A 19230-nucleotide genomic window follows, 5' to 3' on the forward strand; every position below is an offset into this window, starting at 1 on the left:
ATGGTCGTCCAACCTCTGCTGAAAGGAAGGAGAGTCCACCACCTCCCGGTTTAACTGTGGAACAGCTCTAACCGCCAGGAAGTTCTTCCTGATGTTGCGTCAGCATCTCCTTTCTTTGCAACTTGAAGCCCTTGGTTTGAGTCCTACCCTCCAGAGCAGGAGAAAACAAGCTTGTTCTCTCTTCCTTGTGACAGCCCATTAGATATTTGAAGATGGCTCTCCTATCCTCTTAGTCTCCTCTTTTCCAGCTCCTTCAACCGTTCCTCATCAGGCACCAGCCTGCAAGAGAAATATTCTGCTTGCTTTAAACTGGTCCCTGGTGTGGTTGCAAAGTATAGCGCAGCTTTCTGAGCTCCAGTGCCAAGGGGAAGGTCTGGTCCTAACTCTTCCTCTTTTCCTTCAGATGCAAAAGTTGCTGTCGGTCTTTTGTCCAAAAATAACACGCTGTCTGGGCTTGGCTTTGCATTGAGTATTCTGCTTAATGAGGCTTAATAAAGATTTTTTTTTTTTAACAAAAAGGTAGACCTTGAACAGCATTTGCTATTTTAGGTAAAAAATCATTGCAAGATTGCTGACTCCCCCTGAATGGAAGAATTTGGTGGGAACAGGAGGGCTGTGTGTGTGTGTGTTTGGGACGGGGTTTGAGGGCTGGGAGAAGGATGCTGGCAGGATTCCCCCCCCCCTCTGACCCACGTGTTAGCGCTCCCTTTGTTGCATCTTGAAAATCTCCGGCAGGGAGCAGAGCGTCACATTCGTTGGGCATGTGATTTTAAAAATAGTTTCCCAAAAATAACTTCAAACCATCCCATAGGGCTCTTTTTTTTCCAGAGGCATGTTTATTTAACAGCACTTAAAAAAAAAAAAACCAAGGCAGCAATGTAAGAACCTCGAAAGGAGTTCTTTCTGCCTGCTTTCCCCTTTTCTCCTACACTGCTCTTGTGTGAGAAATTTCGGAATGCCTTTCCCCTCCCCTTCCAAGTTCTGCTTTTCCACAGCAGACTTCTGGTTTAGGTTTTTTTAACCTGGAAGGCTGACATTCCAGAGAAACCAACAGCCTCTCCCCCCCCACCCCCTGTATTAATTTATTTGCACTATTTATAGTCTCTTCTTCATTGAGTGTTTTCAGTGCCAGAGCAGGGAACAAAGTCATAAAAATAAACAGAGGAAAGCAACATACAGAAAGTTCTGTTGTCATTTTTTCTTGATTTTATGGTTTTGCAAACGGCTTTGAGGTTTGTCTTTGTTGCAGTCTAGCAATGTATACATTTTAAGAAATTAATAAATTGTGAAGCCATGTAGACAGGACCAAGAAACGACCAAATGATTCTGTTACAAGACGCACAAGCAAAATTACAGCAACATCAATTAATATTTCCAATTTAATTTAAAACTGCAGTTGTCTGGCTTGCGGCTTAACACTTCCAGAATGCAGCTGGCTGTGAATTGTGGTCGATCCCTTGAGCCATTTGTATTGGGATGGTTTGTCTGTGCATTGATACGCTTTCAGGATGGGGGGGGAGAGAGAGAGGAGAGTCCTTTTGAGGAGCATACGCTAATCTTTCTTTCCAGTTCGAGATGGGTTAGGCCAGGGGTGCCCAAACCTTTTTCAAAGAGGGCCAGATGTGATGAAGTGAACAAGTGAACGATTTTACCCAAAGTTGTTCAGCTTTTAAAAGAATTTAATTGTTGAGCTTTTTGAGGGATTTTACCACAGGAAATAGAGATGCGAGTGGCGCTGTGGGTTAGACCACAGATCCTAGGGCTTGCGGATCGTAAGGTCGGCAGTTCGAATCCCTGTTTCCGTGCGTTGCTCTGGTTCGCCAGAGGCGGCTTAGTCATGCTGGCCACATGACTGGAAGCTGTACACCGGCTCCCTCGGCCAATAAAGCGAGATGAGCGCCGCAACCCCAGAGTCGGCCACAACTGGACCTAATGGTCAGGGGTCCCTTTACCTTTAAAGGGTATTTAGGACACGGGTGGCACTGTGGTCTAAACCACAGAGCCTAGGGCTTGCCGATCAGAAGGTCGGTGATTCGAATCCCTGCAATGGGGTGAGCTCCCGTTGTTTGGTCCCTGCTCCTGCCAACCTAGCAGTTTGAAAGCACAAAGTGCAAGTAGATAAATAGGTACCTTCTGGCGGGAAGGTAAACGGCGTTTCCGTGCGCTGCTCTGGTTCGGCAGAAGCAGCTTAGTCATGCTGGCCACATGACCCGGAAGCTGTACGCCGGCTCCCTCGGCCAGTAAAGCGAGATGAGCGCCGCAACCCCAGAGTTAGCCACGACTGGACCTAATGGTCAGGGGTCCCTTTACCTTTCACCCCAGGAAATAAACTGCCACAGGGGCCGGGTTAAACCGAACAGCGGGCCGCATTAGGCCCCCAAAACGGACTTTGGACATGCCTGGGTTAGGCAGAGGAGAGGGAACGCACTGGGATAGGCCCACCCCTCCATCTAAGTGGCCTGGGGTGGCTTCGATTATACCTCACCTATCAAGAGGGACTAGAAACTTGATCTGTCGCCTGACAACCCACACCTTTGTGCAGGGCTCTTCGCGTACACATAGTCTCAAAAGGCAAAAGTGCACTGAATGTGCCCTGCTCTCCTGAGCACCAGATTTCAGTAGTCATTTCTGAGTTCCTCTGGAGGAGGCAAAAAACAGCTCACCTAGAATCATAGAACTGCAGGGTCAGAAGGGAGAGATTTCTTCTCCCACCTCCTTCCTGCAGATACTGCCGCTGGTGGCATTTGAACCCGGGCCTTTTCTGCCCGCCAATCTGGTGCTCTGTTGCTCTGGTTAAAAAGCCAGCAGAAGTTGTCCGAGAGGACAAAAGGGAGGGGGCAAGGTCGTGGCGCCCTGTAAGGCAATCTCCTGCAGAAAATAGTTTAGGTCAATGGGTTGGAGAGAGAGCAGGTTTTAAATACAACTGACATGTGGCCTTGGCCTCTGGAGTCGGGTGCCTGCGATCGATCGCGGAGCTCCGAGCCTGAAACCGCCCTGGTTTTGAAGATTTAATTCCCTGCAAATTGAAAAAAGCAGGGAGGGGAAGCGTCCCAGATGATCAAAGCGCCAGCTCTGCGGGTGGATTTCTTGACAAGCTTTTCAGTCTCTCCACTTTTGACTCTCTGAGCGCATGAACGCTGTTCAGACTCCCAGCCGGGGAGGGAGGAGGGTGGCTGTGGCAGCGCCTTATGAAGCACGCACAGCTGAGTTATCCTAACAAGGGGCCTTTGGGTCCTCTGTGAACATGAGAAGAACTCTGCTGGATCAGGCCAGTTGGCCATCGAGTCCACCATCCTGTTCTCACAGGGGCCAACCAAATGTTCTGAAGGGAAACCCGCAAACAGGATTCGAACACAAGAGCAACCCTCTCTCCTCCTGAGAAGGCCAGCTCCTGAAATTCAGAAGCATCGCTGCCCCTGACAGTGGAGGCAGAGCAGAGCCATTATTCAGGACCTTAAGGTCCGTGAATAATCATAGTTTAGAGGTTCCGGGCCCTAAGGAAGTCAGGCTATCCACCAGGGCCTTCTCAGTGGTGGCTCTGACCTGGTGGAATGCTCTGTCCCATGAGACCAGGGCCCTGTAGGATTTAACCTCCTTCCGTCGGGCCTGTAAAACAGAACTATTCCGCCTGGCCTTTAATTTGAATGCAGCCTGATCTTTGATTTCCCTTCCTTCCCTCCCCCTCCCTTTATGAAGATCACCCGCTCTGAGACCCCACAGCTAATTCTCCCCTGGCCTCCTTGCTGGCCCAAGTAGGACCAATTCAGTCAGCTAGCCCTGGGGATTATCTAATTGGTTTTTGATTTTTATTGTTATTCATGTTTTTATACTGTATTTTATGCTGCTTTTATAATTAATTGTTTTAAATTTGTTGTTAGCTGCCCTGAGCCCGGTTTTTGAACCGGGAAGGGTGGGGTATAAATAAAATCATCATCATCATCATCATCATCATCATCATCATCATCATCCTGGCTGGGAGCCCTTGGCAGCCTCCTCCTCCTCCATGAATTTCTCTAATCCTCTTTTAAAGCCATCTAGGTTGGTAGCTATCACTGCCTCCTGTGGGAGGGAGTTCCAGAGGCACTGTGTGAAGAAACAGGCAGTGATGTCCACCAGCTTGGATGGCTTTCAAAGAAGATGCGAAAAATTCCTAGAGGAGAGAAAGGTTCCTTACTCTCAGGGCTGGGTTCTCACTCCCCTGTCAGAGGCAGCAAATTCTTCCGAATGTCACTTGGTAGAAACCGCACAAGGCGGGGATGTTGCTCTTGTGTTGGAATCCTGCCTGTGAGTTTCCCATAATGGGCATCCGGTTGGCCGCTGTGAGGAGAGGGGGGTCTTCTCATTGGGACTTTTCTGGGGGGTAAATGGGGCCAGAGTGCCTCCGGGATAGAGAGACAGATTGATCTAATAGATCTGATGTGTACCACCTGAACTAACGCCGAAGTGAACCACGCAGGCATCCAGACCAGCGCCCATCTTTACGGCCTAACTTGACCAGCAGACCAGAAGTTCCCCAACGCTGCCAATTATTTATTTGTTATATAACATTTATACACCGCTGTATAAAAACGGTTTACAAAAGGAGAGAAAACAGTAAAATTATCCAGTTGACCGTGATAATTTAAGACATACTAAAGCTGCAATTCCTACATTGCAGGGGATGGACTACAATTCTGTAAATCTGTAAATAGTTTAAAAATACAGGCGATTGGAACTTGAAGCTCATATTCCCTTTAATAATGGCGACCTAGTTTTGATGACCACAGCAAGGATCTTGGCTGGATTGTAGGATTGGAATTTGCCATGGAAAAAACAGAGACATAAAAACCACCCGACTTCCCCAACTGTAGAGAACAGACAAGATCTAATATCCCTATAAAGGTTGCAGCAGACACAGATTGTGCAATTCCTGTAACTCTTTGTGCTCAACGCTTAGATTGCTACCATTTCCCATAGAGATGGGATTAGGTGAAGATGTTGCCCTTTCATGGTGGATGACAATGGGAAAAACTGGGTCCAGCAACCTTTGAGCAGCAGACATTCCCGCCCCATGTGGAGGAATGTGCCTTTAGGCAGACACCCTCTCCAGCAGAAGGGTTAACTCTCTCTCTTTTAAATTCATTTTCAGTTAGACTTGAACAATAACATTTCAAAATAAATAAATAAATACATGATTAATATTGACTCCCCTTTCCATGGTGCATTTATTACTTTCTTTCCCATTACATATTTTAATTCTCCCTACAAGTGTGAGCTCTTGAAAGGCATAAGGTCTTTCCGCTGCCATCTTATAGCAAACCAGTGAGGCTGAGGATTCCCTGCTCTCCTCTTTCTGAACTTCTCCTCCTTTCTCTTTGCAGGCATGGTGCAGAAACTTGACCAAAAGCTCCCGGTTGCCAATGAGTACTTGCTCCTCTCTGGGGGTGTCCGGGAAGGCGTGGTGGACCTGGACCTGGATGACCTGAACATCTACGCCCGCGGCACCGACTACGACATGGACTTCACCCTCCTGGTGCCGGCGCTGAAGCTCCACGACCGCAACCAGCCCGTCACCCTGGACATGCGCCACTCGGCCCTGTGCCATTCGTGGCTGAGCCTGCGGCTCTTTGACGAGGGCACCATCAGCAAGTGGAAGGACTGCTGCACCATCGTGGACCACATCAACGGGGCCACCAACTACTTCTTCTCCCCCACCAAGGTGGCCGACTGGTTCCACGACTCCATCAGCGTGGTCCTGTCCGAGATCCAGAAGAAGCCCCAGAGGGGGATGCCCAGGGTGGAGAAGGTGGAGAAGAACGGGACCATCATCTCCATCATCCTGGGGGTGGGCAGCAGCCGCATGCTCTACGACATTGTCCCCGTCGTGTCCTTCAAAGGTTGGCCGGCCGTGGCCCAGAGCTGGCTGATGGAGAACCACTTCTGGGACGGGAAGATCACCGAGGAGGAGGTCATCAGTGGGTTTTACCTGGTCCCCGCCTGCTCCTACAAAGGCCGGAAGGACAACGAGTGGAGGCTGTCTTTCGCCCGCAGCGAGGTCCAGCTGAAAAAGTGCATCTCCGGCAGCCTCATGCAGGCCTACCAGGCGTGCAAAGCCATCATCATCAAGCTGCTCTCGCGCCCCAAGGCCATCAGCCCCTACCACCTGCGCAGCATGATGCTCTGGGCCTGCGACCGGCTGCCCGCCAGCTACCTGGCGCAGGAGGACTACGCTGCCCACTTCCTCCTGGGCCTCATTGACGACCTGCAGCACTGCCTGGTGAACAAGATGTGCCCCAACTACTTCATCCCCCAGTGCAACATGCTGGAGCACCTCTCTGAGGAGACGGCCCTGCTCCACGCCCGCAAGCTCTCCTCGGTGCGCTCGGACCCGGCTGAGCACCTCCGGACTGCCATCGAGCACGTCAAGGCGGCCAACCGGCTGACGCTGGAGCTCCAGCGGAGGGGCAGCACCACCAGCATCCCCTCCCCGCAGTCGGATGGCGGAGACCCCAGCCAGCCCGACGACCGGCTGGCCAAAAAGCTCCAGCAGCTGGTCACCGAGAACCCGGGCAAGTCCATCTCCGTCTTCATCAACCCGGACGATGTCACGCGGCCGCACTTCCGGATCGATGACAAGTTCTTCTGAGGGACGGCTTCTCTCCCCAACCCACCCCAGTTTCAGACTTGAGCCTTGGCTCACCGCCACCCAAGACCTTCTCCCTCCCACTCCCCTTTTTGGAATCTTTTTTAAAAAAACACATATCCAGCTTAGATTGGATTCGCGGAGGACAAAATACAGACTTCTTCCTGGCTCTGCAGGATGGGGCAGTTTCTCACTGTTTCGTTTGCTGCTACTTTCCCCCTTTCTGGCCTGTGTGTCGCTTTTAAGGAATACCTGAAGCCACACTTCCTGGGTTTCCCCCTCTTCCTCCTTTTTTTGCAACCTTCTTTTCCGTGTCAATCTTCTGTTGCTTTTTTCTTCCCGGAGCTCCCTCCCTTGACTCCGAGGTCATGAGTGCGAGGAGTTCCAGAAGGGGATCTTTTTTGGGGGGTGGGGGGTGTTGTGGCTTCCTTTCCATTGCTGGGGGGGGTGGGGTCCCATTTTCATTTGCTCCATTTCCTCTTTTGCTCACCCCGAAGGACCGAGGCGGCTTTGCAAACAGTGACGAAACGTCCCAAAACGATGGGGTGTTGCTTCCCACACACGGCCAGCCCCCCCCAAGTCACTTCTTCTTGAATGTAATAGCTCAGATTTGGACTTCTCATGGCATAAGGAAAGGTGCCTCTGCCCACTTCCACGCGGGCGAAAGGAAAATGGTTCTGGAATGTTAGTTTTTAGTGCGTGTAATTATTCAAAGCCTTATTTAAATGCTATTAAAGAACGTACCATTATAAATGTTAATTTGCACTAATGACATCATCTGCTGGCTTCTGGCTTCTTCTAAGGATTTTGAATCTGGGGTGGGGGGGGGTCTCCTCTTCCTGGTGCTCGGTCCCTGCTGCTTTCCTGGATCCACTGACAGACGCTCCCGGCTGGCAGATGACCCCGTGGCCTGGATAGAAGGGCTTTGCAACGGAGCCCATGGATAAAGTCGCCTCCTTGCTTAGCTTCTCCTAAGCCCCCTTTCGGTTTCATGCATCCGCGAGAGGTGGCCGTACCAACAGCTCCTGCTCTGCGGCCTCACCAGTCTGGCCGCAGAGAATCCATGGGGGGGTGCCTCCCTTCTGGCGGAAGAGAGGGGGCCTGGGGTGCTTTGACCCAGGAGACCCGGCTCTGTGGGAGAGCCAAAGGGACTGAGTTCAGCTCCCAGCAGCATCTCTGGGGAGGGGTGGGAGAAGCTCTCTGGGGCGCAGCTGCCGTCCATGCCCACAATGCAGAGCCATGGCTTCCAGTGTCAGCCAGCCCTTCAGAAGCATGAGGACTAGAACCTTGCGTTGCATTAAGGCAGACGGCTGTAGCTGCAGGCATTTGCTCTGCCTGCAGAAGGCCTGGACTTCAACCCTCACTGGGGTCTCAGAGAGAAGCCTGAAAGCCTTGGAGAAGCTGCTGCCAGCCAGTGCAAACAATATTGAGCTAGATAGACACACACACACACACACACACACACACACACACACACACAGGCCTGGCTCTGCTCTGCTTCCACAGCTGGAGGCAGTCGTGCTTCTGAATCCCAGTTGCTGGAAACCACAGGAGAGGAGAGTATCGATCTCGTGTTCGAATTCTGCTTGGGGGGGGGTCTCCCATCAAGGCACCTGGTTGGCCACTGTGAGAACAGGAGCCTGGGCTGAATGGGCCATTGGGAACCTCTCATGCCGCCATTATTATTATTATTAAATTTATATCCTCCCTTCCTCCTCCAGGATGGCAGATAATAGTTTTTTTTTTTTTTTAAAAAAAAGGCAGTTCCCTTTGCGTTGCACCTTCAAGGGCTGTCATGCCTGGAGCAGGCATTGGTGTAGTCTAGCCTTGAGGTTGCAGATTAAAAAGATGGGGAGGAGGACCACGGAGGTACCAAAGGCCACGACAGCCCCCCCTTCCCCGCTTTTCATTTATACTGTTGATCGGCAAACAGTTCCAAGGAAACGCCCTTGTAAACTGAGCTCAGGCAAGGAGGGCTCCGTCCCAGAAGGACAAGAAATGGCAAAATGAAGTCTGCAGCCCCAACAGAGACCAGAGCCCTTTTTTCAGCCTGGCGGGGGGGGGGGCTATCTTCAGGGGCCTGTTTGTGGTGGACATGGCTGCCTGCTTGAGGTTCCCCACTCTCATTTCACCCTGGCTCGTTGAGGGGCAGAGATGGTGTCCAGTGTCCCTCCATAGAGGGGGCTCCCTGTCGCTCAGTGGGGGAGCCCATGCACCAGCACCCCCACTTAAAGGCATAGCTGTCAACTTATTTGAAAATAAGGGACCAGCACCTCGAAAATAAGGGATCAGTATCCAAAATAAGGGATTTTCCAAGCACAGGTATGTTCAGCTTCTGAGCCCCTCCGAGCCAAAGGCAGAAAGCCCAGCCAGCAGCCAAACGAAGCCTCAAGTGGTGGTTCCCACAGCGCAGCAACCCGGCAAAGGGGATGCAGCAAGGAAAACCACCATCACCTCTCCGCTGGGAAGCGCTGAGCAAAGGCGAGTCCCCAGGCAACGCGGCCGATTTGATCAGCACAAGGCATGCAAGCTCCACCCCCCAGTTGTTCTTAGACTCCTTATTGGGTGAGCAACGCAGCCAAGCAACACAGTTGGAGCCTCCCTCTTCCCTGGCCAGCAGGGAGGGAGGGAGGGAGAGGAGCTGCTTCCTTTGAAACCCAGGAAATTTAAGGGACATCATCAATAAGGGACAGCAGTGGGACACGGCGCTGGGATAAGGGACTTTCCCGCCAAATAAGGGACGGTTGACAGCTATGCTTAAAGGGAATCCCATGATGGGGAGCAGCGGAGACCATTCTGGTCCCGAGAGGCTGGAGAGCTGCTGTCCAGAGCAGGCCAGCCTTTCACCTGGCCATGTGCCCCCTCCCCGCTGCTTTTGGACAGCCGCTCTCGTCAGCCAGCCTGGCCACGTGGAGCTGAGGCTGATGGGAGTTGTAGTCCGCAGCAGCAGCCACCAGCTGGCAATGGCTGGCAAAGACCCTTCCTTTCTGGGCCGCGTCTTTTAGATTGTGAGCCTGCGGGCAGGGGCTGTTTTTCTAAACCATATTTTGTAAGCCTTTCTTGGGAGCCTTTTTGGCTGAAGAACAGGGTCAAAATGGCTTTAAATAAACTGGTTCGTAAATGAAAAGGCAGCTTTTTCTGTGCTTTGGAAAGACAAAGGGATTCACCCGCTTGATCTCCATCGTACGTGAAAGGTAGGTCACTATCCCTTCTCTCCCCCCCTTCTGCAAATAGGAAGGCTCAGGGAAGACTGCAGTGGTCCTCGCTGTGCAGAGATTCGAACTCTGTACTCTGCAATCCCTCATTGCACTATGCAAACGCCCCTCCTTATTCCCCCCCAGGCCTCTCTGCATTCTCCAGCACACACAAGTCTGCCCCCAAACATTTTTTCTTCCTACCCCCATGCCACGCTTGCACCTTTGCCTCAGAAGGGTCAGCACGCTTTGGGTGAGCCTGAGACCTTAGTCATCAAACTGTAGAGCTGGGGTCATATAATCTAATCCGTTGCAAGGCAGGAATCTCAGGGTAGAGGACCATGATAATCAGAAGGGACTCTCGGCATCATCCAAACTGACCCCCCCCAAAGAAAAACACACTTCACAACAATATGGCTGTGCTGTCTGCCGGAGTGTAGTCCAAAACAGTTGGGGAGCACCAGGGTTGCAAAGACTACTTTTGGGGGAATGAGATGAGTAGCCTCATTCGCATTGCAATGTTATTGGGTTTTTTTGAAGGCTTCTCTCCCCCCAAAGAAATCTGAGATCTCCAGCCTCCCTCGTTGGGGCCCTTCCATCCCACATTCTCTCCCAGAGAATGCTCATTAATCTCTTTAAAAATAGAAAAGGGGGTGGGAGGATTGTTGGAAGTGCAAAGTCTTCTCCTTGTCTCCCACCTCTGAGGCATCTGCGCGCACCTGGAGGTCAAACGGGGACACGGAAGAACACGGCGTCAGAAGGTCAGAGAGATCAAAGGAGTGGAAACACACACACACCCTGTTGCAAGGGCCTGTAGGAACAAGACTTGCTCTCCAGCCTTTTTAGCTGAGCCCCTGCTGTTGGGCCAGGAACAAAACCTCTCCAAAAAAAGGTGCTCAGAGCAGCCCCAGCAGAACAGTTTTAACAAAGGGCTGAGCCACAGGGAGTGTGACAGCGGCAGGTCAGCCTTTGGTCGCTGTTGCTGAGCGTGCTGAAAAAGCCTGGGCAGGTGATGTTCTGTTCTCACTGGCCAAGGTGTGCTATATATAAACTCCCAGCTCCCTAAAATCTAAAGCACGAGGCGCTGGCCCAGAGCAGCTGGGAAAGCAGAAACTCACTTCTCTGCTCCCCTTCTCTAGCGCTCCCTGTTTCCCCTCTTGCATTGCTTTATTCCTTTTTCTCCCTCCCTCCCTCCCATCCATTTAAAAAGCAAAACTTTGACAGTGACTGGTTTATGCAACTGTGGAAGCAGCAGCTTGCAGGTCAATTCTGTGTCCTGGGCAGCTGTTTACCAGATCCATCTGGTATGCAGGCAGAGACCCTACCTGCTCATGGATTGTCTTGCCAGAGTGGTGCATGCTGTGGTTATCTCCCGCTTGGACTACTGCAATGCGCTCTACGTGGGGCTGCCTTTGAAGGTGACCCGGAAACTACAACTAATCCGGAATGCGGCAGCTAGACTGGTGACTGGAAGTGGCTGCCGAGACCACATAACACCGGTCTTGAAAGACCTACATTGGCTCCCAGTACGTTTCTTAGCACAATTCAAAGTGTTGGTGCTGACCTTTCAAGCCCTAAATGGCCTCAAAGGCCCAAAGCATCTTCACCCCCATTGTTCCGCCTGGACACTATGGTCCAGCTCCGAGGGCCTTCTGGTGGTTCCTTCACCGTGAGAAGGCAGAGGGCCTTCTTGGTGGTGGCACCCGCCCTGTGGAACGCCCTCCCATCAGATGTGAAGAAAATAAACAACTATCTGACTTTTAAAAGATCTGAAGGCAGCCCTGTTTAGGGAAGTTTTTAATGTTTGATGTTTTACGTATTTGTTTTTAATCTGTTTGGGAGCCCCCCAGAGTGGCTGGGGAAACCCAGCCGTATGGGTGGGATAATAATAATAATAATAATAATAATAATAATAATTTATTTATATCCCACCCATCTGGCGGCCTCCAACAAAATATTGAAATACAGTGGTCCGTTAAACATTAAAAGCTTCCCTAAACAGGGCTGCCTTCAGATGTCTTCTAAAAGTCTGGTAGTTGTTGCTCTCTTTGACATCTGGTGGGAGGGCGTTCCACGGGGGGGGGGGGGGGCTTCCAGCTATAATTCTAGGATTCCACAATCTGCCTTGGCAGCAGCTGTCTCCCTCCCTCGGCGGCCACGATGTCTCCCTGTCTTTGGAGAAAGCCATCGCACCCTGCTGGGCTGAATCCCCTGAGCACCGGCAGTTTGCAAGCCCCTGCGCCCCTGCAGCTGTTCTGGCGCCGGCCCCTTCCTGCCATATGGAAGCACTGGCTGGGAAGGGGAGGCTGGTGGCAGAAGTCCGCCCGCGCCTGCACCACGTGGAGCTAATCGGGAGTAAAACGCCGCTGCTGAGAGGGACTCGGTAAACGTCCTGTCGCCTCTCGTTAAAGTCATGGGATGCAACTTCCTTGCCTTGCTGCCTCTCGCCTGGCGGCTTCCAGGGCATGGGGAATAGCAGTGACTTGGCAGAAAGGAGATTGAGGCAGAAGGGGGCTCCCCACAGAACCACGGAATTCTAGAGGTGGAAGGTGTAGCAGGAACCCCCCACCCCAATCATTCTGTTTGTACAAACTTCACACACACTCACACTCACACATTACATACGCCACATTTCTGTTATAAATTCATAGAAAAATCAACCATACATCGGATTTGCACTGTTCCATTTTTATTTTACTCCATATGACAAGGACTATCAAAGGGGGTGGCTTGGTTCTGGTCAGCCATAATCCCTTCACCATCCCAGCACATCCACAGGAGCCCTGCCCAGTTGCTGTTGCTATGTCAACCCTGATGATCCCAGACAGAAGACAATCAGGAACACAAAGAACTTGCATATGGGAGTGGATTCAGCATGGACTGAAACAAAGGACAATGATCAGCTCTTCCCTCTGGGGGCAGGAAACTGCAAACTCCCCTCTGTCACCTGGAAAGTACTCATGGGGAGGGGGAAAGGAGGAACCAGCTGGGTGACAGGACACTCAGGTTACCACCACAACTCCTCCCTCAACCCCTCCTTTCTGTAATGTATGCATGATGTCAACCCCTTCTGTAATGTATGCATGATGTTTCTGGGGGTGGGCTTGACCTAGAGGATGGGAATTTCAAAAGTTTTTATAAGGTCTGGCACACCATCTTTCTGGGTCTTTCCTCTCTCCTGCAAGTGAGGGGAACACCCTGTTGCAACAGTTCAATAAAGGCCAAGCCTACAGGCTGCTGTTTTGCTCCAAGTTATCCTGGTTGGTGTCTTTGTTTTTGTCCAAGGGGGCCCTCGGATTTTTCCGGTAACAAAGGGACCCCCAAATGTCATCTAGTCCAACACCCTGCAATGCAGGAATCGCAGGGAAAGAATCCCTGATGGCTGACCACCCAACAACCTCTTCTTAAAAAACCCCCGTGAAGGAGATTTCCTTAGGAGGTCCTAGAATTGTAGAGTGTGAAGGAAACCGTGAGGGTTATGCAGGACGACTTCACGCAATGCAGGAAGCAGAGCTAAGAGGCCCCTCGCAGGTGGCCGTGCAACCGCTTGAATCACAGAACTGCGGTGTTGGAAGGGGGTCAGCTGCCCCTCATGTGGAACGCCCTCCCATCAGATGTCAAGGCAAGAAGCAACTCTCTGACTTTTAGAAGACATCTGAAGGCAGCCCTGTTTAGGGAAGCTTTAAAGGTTTGTTGTTTTATCGTGCTGGGAGCCGCCCAGAGTGGCTGGCAAAACCCAGCCAGATAGGCAGGGTATAAATGATAAATTATTATTATTATAATTACTATTATTATTATTACTACTACTACTATCATGTAGGAAGTGCAGTGCAAGGGTCCTTCAGAGATGGCTTTAAAACAGTGGGATGTAACATCACAAAAGCAGTCAAATGCAACATTTCCTGTTTTCCCAGAGTAGACACACAGGGGAATGTTGCTCCAGCCAGGAGGACTTCCTGTCACACCTGGTCTGGAGTCTCCTCCCCTTGCATGTGACCAGGTAGATGGGCGTGACCCTGGGAGACCCCATAATGTGGGAATGTTCAGGGAGGCAGGAGAGGCTGTATTGTTTAATTATATCCTTCCCAACTTGTGTTAACAAGTTCTACAATTTAGCAGAGTAACATTCCCCTTTTAAACTTGTACAGCGGATAGTGTCTTTGCCAGGCTTGTTTAAGCCTCTAAAACAAGTACCCTGGTAATTTCCCTTTATTCCCTCATAAAAGATTAGACAAAACACAGTCTTGTATAAAAGTATAAAAGAGTTTACTCACACACATTCTGTTCACAGATGGATCCCAGAAGGCAGACTTAAGTTACAAAATATATACACCTGGAATCTATCCCATAAGATGATATTTCCTTTGTCCTCTCTTGGCTGCCAAGAGAGCATCTCAGGCTAAGAAGATGTTATTTCTTCAAGGAATGGAGTCAGAGAGAGAGATGGCTGCCTCTTCTGTGCTGTTTTGTTACCTGCCCAGGTAAGGTCACACCCACCTCAGGTCACATGCAGAGGAAGTCTGTCCCAGCCCAGGAGTAAACAGGAAGTTCTGACTGGCTGGTCTAGAGATCCCCTTATTATGTCCACTCTAGGTATGTTGTATTTGACTGCTCCGTGTTTCACATCCCACACATAAAAGGGCCAGTCACACAGCCATCTTTCTCTTTTGCCTTGTTTTGCTCTTTTGCAATCTTTTGCTGTGTGCTGGCTCTCAGCCAGCAGCACATGGGCTCATTCCTCACAAAAGGAACTCAAAGCTAAAGCCTGCCTTCAGGATCACACAGTGGACTGAAGGTAAGTAAAACTTATCATTACTTTCTGAAAGAAGACTGTTGTGTCATTATTGTTTTTAAGAGGGAGCTAAAGGGGATTTAGGACATGGGTGGCGCTGTGGTGTAAACCCCTGAACCTTGGGCTTGCCGATCAGAAGGTTGGTGGTTCGAATCCCCGCGACGGGGTGAGCTCCCGTTGCTCTGTCCCAGCTCCTGCCAACTTAGCAGTGTGAAAGCACGTCAAAGTGCAAGTAGATAAATAGGTACCTCTCTGGAGGGAAGGTAAACGGCGTTTCCGTGCACTGCTCTGGTTCGGCAGAAGCGGCTTAGTCATGCTGGCCACATGACCCGGAAGCTGTACGCTGGCTCCCTCGGCCAATAAAGTGAGATGAGCGCCGCAACCCCAGAGTCATCTGCGACTGGACCTAATGGTCAGGGGTCCTTTACCTAAAGGGGATTTACCAGGAACAACCCAATCTGGAAAAGCCAGATTGGAAATGCTTAACTCAAATGGTTCTAACGAATCTATCAACTACAGTAGCTTCCTACTATGTACAGTGGTGCCCCGCAAGACGAATGCCTCGCAAGACGGAAAACTCGCTAGACGAAAGAGTTTTCCGTTTTGGAGGTGCTTCGCAAAACGAATTTCCTATGGGCTTGCTTCGCAAGACGACAATGTCTTGCGAGTTCCTGCTGGGTTTTTTTCCTGTCCCCCCCTTTTCTAAGCCGCTAAGCCGCTTATCAGCTGATCCGATCAGCAGATAAGCCGCTAAAAGCCGCTAATAGCGTTAAACCGCTAATCCTTCAATGGGCTTGCTTCGCAAGACGAAAAAACTGCTAGACGAAGAGAATCACAGAACGGATTCTTTTCGTCTTGCGAGGCACCACTGTACTAGGGAATGTGCTTTGCTACTAGCTCACTGGTGTGAGAGAGGAAGGATAATATTTAATCAATACATCCTCTCCTACTACCCTCAACATTCCCACAAAAACTTCCAAGGAAGGAGAGTCCATCACTTCCCGAGGGAGTCCCACTGTCCAAGGGCTCCTACTATCAGAAAATACTTCCTGATGTTTAGTTGAACTCTTCTTTCTTGTTCCCATCTGGTCAGGTAAGCCTTGCTGGCCTCTGGGCTTTGCCCATGGCTTTCAGGGCTGCCACTGTCCAGGGCCCCCCAGCAGGAAGTGGGGGTTTGTTTTTGCAGAACCTTCCTTGGACATGTGGCATAATGGTTAGTGTGCCAGACGAGGAACCAGTAGAGACCAGGGTTCAAATCCCCACTTTTCTAGGAAGCTTACTGGATGACTTCGGGCCAGTCACTGCCTCTCAGTCTAGTTCCACCTCCCAGGGTTGTTGTGAGGATGTGTGGGAATGTTCAGGGATGCAGGAGAGGATATATTGTCTGATTATAGCCTTTCCAACTTGTGTTAACAAGCTCACAATTTAGCAGAGTAACATTCCCCTTTTTAAACTAAGCGAATGCGTTTGCTCAGGCTCACTAAAGCCTCTATAATAACTGTTCTGGTATTTCCCCCTTATTCCCTCATAAAAGATAAGACACAACACAGTCTTCTGTAAAAGTATAAAAAAAAGAGTTTACTCACATTCTGTTCACAATAGGATCCCAGAAGGCAGACTTAGCTTAGAAAAGTAACATATACCTAGAAACTATCTCATAAGGAGACAGTCCCTCTGGAAGCCAAGAGAGCATCTTTGGCTAAGCAGATGTTGCTTCTTCGATGCATGTAGTCAAAGAGAGAGAGAGATGGCTGCCCTGCCCTGTGCTTTTGCTGTTACCTGCACAGGTGAGGCCACGCCCACCTCTAGTCACATGCAGAGGAAGTCTGTCCCAGCCCAGAAGGAAACAGGAAGTTGACCTGCTGGCTGGACAAACATTCCTCCCCATGTGTAAACATGTTCACTCTAGGAATGTTGTACTTGACTGCTCTTGTGTTTCACATCCCACAGGATGGAATGTGGAGATGGAGACCTATGCATGCCGCCTTGAGCTCCCCAGAGAAGAGGTGGGGTATAAAGGGAGTAAATAGAATAAAATGTGAAAACTGCCCTCTGGAATAGTTGCAAGCGGGGGCAATAGACCTTGGCTCAGTGCAGCAGTCCTGCGGGGAATGAGACACTGGAAGGTCTTAGGGCCACGTTAGGGTATCTTGGACCTTTGTTGATTTTTTTAGGCAGGTTACTTGATTTAAAAGCCGTTTGGAACCTGGATCTCCATCCCTTGGCTGCCTCCTCTATGGTCTTACCCAGCCACTTTGGGTTTCAGTCTTCTACAGGTCAGTTGGTGCCTAAGGTCATGGGCATAGCCAGTGCTTTTTTTCTAAACAACAACAACAAAAGGTTTAGGGATACATTAGATTCACAAAATGCTCAGGGGTATGCGTACCCCTGTGTTCCCCCCAGGAAAAAAAGCACTGGTCATAGCCAGGATTTATGTTGGGCGGGGCAGAACTGAGCAACTTAATTGGCCAGTTAATTAAGAATTTTTTTATTTATTTATCTGATTGGGGGCAGCTGCCCCCAGCCCCCTGGTTACGCCCCTGCCTAAGGTGCAGTTGGTGGGACGGGGCCTTCTTTGTGGTGGTGCCCATGCGATGGGACTCCATATCCCAGGTGATCCAGCTCATCTCCTCTCTGGCTGCAGCCTTCCCCCAGCCTGGTGACCCCCAGAGGTTTCGGACTACAACTCCCACCAGCCCCGGGTGGGGCACTGCTGGGGGCTGGACTAGATGACCCCTGGGGGTCTCTTCCAACTCTAAACGTCTATGCAATCTCCATCAGCATCTGCAAGGAAGGCTGGAAATGACCCCCCCCCTGGTCTGAACCCCTTGGGTGCCTCTGCCTGTCTTTGGAGACTATATGGAGCTTGATGGCTTGGCTTCCGATGTTGCTATGCAAATTTATGCAGCCTTAATTGATTAACAAGAGCAGCATTTTTAGAGGCCTGGTGGCTTTGGTTTCTTTATTGAGAGCTTCAAAGCAGCAGATCTGAGCAACGCAACTCCGGCTAGTTTCTCTCTGGCAGAAGCTGCGAGCGATGGAGTCGTCCAGGAGCCCAAGAAGAACATGGTCTCTTGAGTAGCAGCATCACCAAAGTGCCCCATAACATGCCAGGGGGTGATGGCCTGGGAATCGGACTCGGAGGCTGAACCTGAGGAATCCCAGCCTGCACAGGAGTGCCTGCCTCCAGAACCAGCTGAGCCGGGGCTGGGGCTTGAGCCTGAAGGGTCCTCACCTGTGCTGGGTCCTCAGGTGCCGGCACCAGCTGAGTCTGCTCTGGCTCCTGAGGTGATGGAGGACCCATTGCCTGCAGGTGCTCCACTCTCAGCCCCGTCAGGCGAAGGTGAGGTTGCCTCTGGGTCCGGTCACCCTCCAGCCTCTCCTGATCTGCAGAGGCTCAGGGCAGAGAGGCGGAGGGAACTAAGTTCTCGCAGGAGGAGGGCTCACCTCCAGGCCAGGAGAGGTGAGTCACCTGTGGACTGGGGCCGCCCTATGCCTCGGGGCAGATAAAAGGCAGCCAACCCCAGTCCCAGGTTGCGGGAGCAACATTGTTGGTAGCCTGTTCCTGCCGGCACCCTGACCTGCTCTTCTGCCAGAGTTCCTGACCTCACCTGACTCCCTGTCTTGGACCTCGCTTCAGCTTTGACGGACAGCCTCCATACCACACCCTCGACCTCGGACTGGACTTGGACCATGCCGCACGGTAACCCCCCGGGACCAGCACACATTGTATGTTTTGGGGACATGATCCCTCCCTCGAAAACAACCCAACCCAAAACAAAAACTTGGCTGTGCTTCCTCAACCTAGTTGCAACGCTTCCTTAAAAGGAGGTCCCTGAATGAAGTTTCTGTACTTCCCACCTGTAAGAGATGCAATTGTTGTTTTAATTAGTGGCAATGCGCGCGCGGGGGGGGGGGGGAGAAGTTTAATATAGATTAAAATATGGATAAAACTCAGAAGTCTTAACACCCAGTCCTAGGGATCCTTGTAGAGATCTTCCATGAAAGATCCAGTCTGATGGTATGGTTACAGAGGAGCCTTTCCTGCAATCCAGCTTCTGGCGAAGGCAAGTTCTAAACCACGCTTTGCATTTCTTTATATAACTAGTAGGATTTATAGACCATTTGATTATTTTTAAAAAAAAAACCCTCAAAGGAGTTTACAAATAGAAGAAAACAATAGAATTCTCAGTAAAAACTCTGAAAGCTATCCTTTGCAAAAAAATTCCAAAGATAAAATCAGCAATAAAGTAAAAGCAGATTAAGATGTTGTCAGGGCTGCCTCAGGTCCCAGCTCACAAAAGACCAACGCCAAGTTCTTCTTATATACAAGGATGTTTATTGCAGTTCATTACTGGTTCCACAACCGAGGTGCGCAGCCCCGCGTCTCTTAGGCTAGACATTAGAAGTCCCCTCTGAATCGGTCCCTCCCCTACACCAGTTTAATAAGCTAACACTGCTCCACCTCTTTCTCTCTTTCCTTTTCCGCAGGGTCTTTCTGCCCGCCGGGGTTCCTCCCCTCCTGCTTTCTCCTGAAGCGGAGTCTCCAGATTGCTCCTCCCCCCTCCTGCGGGCTTTGGGTCCTGGCCCCTCCTCCTCCGGGCTCCCTGTTCTCCCGCGTG

General features: G+C 50.8%; 2 protein-coding genes across 2 annotated transcripts in view; one reads left to right on the forward strand and one right to left on the reverse strand.

Moving 5' to 3' along the window:
- The window catches only part of MB21D2 (Mab-21 domain containing 2), a 59598-nt gene extending 52217 nt beyond the window's left edge, over nt 1-7381 (forward strand). The window contains exon 2 of the mRNA XM_082224346.1: nt 5361-7381. Within this exon, the coding sequence (XP_082080472.1) occupies nt 5361-6625 (1265 nt within the window). The 3' untranslated portion in view covers nt 6626-7381. The remainder of the gene's footprint in view (nt 1-5360) is intronic.
- The window catches only part of LOC309533042 (MAM and LDL-receptor class A domain-containing protein 1-like), a 383106-nt gene that overhangs the window by 125608 nt on the left and 238268 nt on the right, over nt 1-19230 (reverse strand). The window lies entirely within an intron of this gene.

Source organism: Podarcis vaucheri (genome assembly GCF_965113315.1).
Source record: "Podarcis vaucheri genome assembly, chromosome: 5".
NCBI lineage: Eukaryota > Metazoa > Chordata > Lepidosauria > Squamata > Lacertidae > Podarcis > Podarcis vaucheri.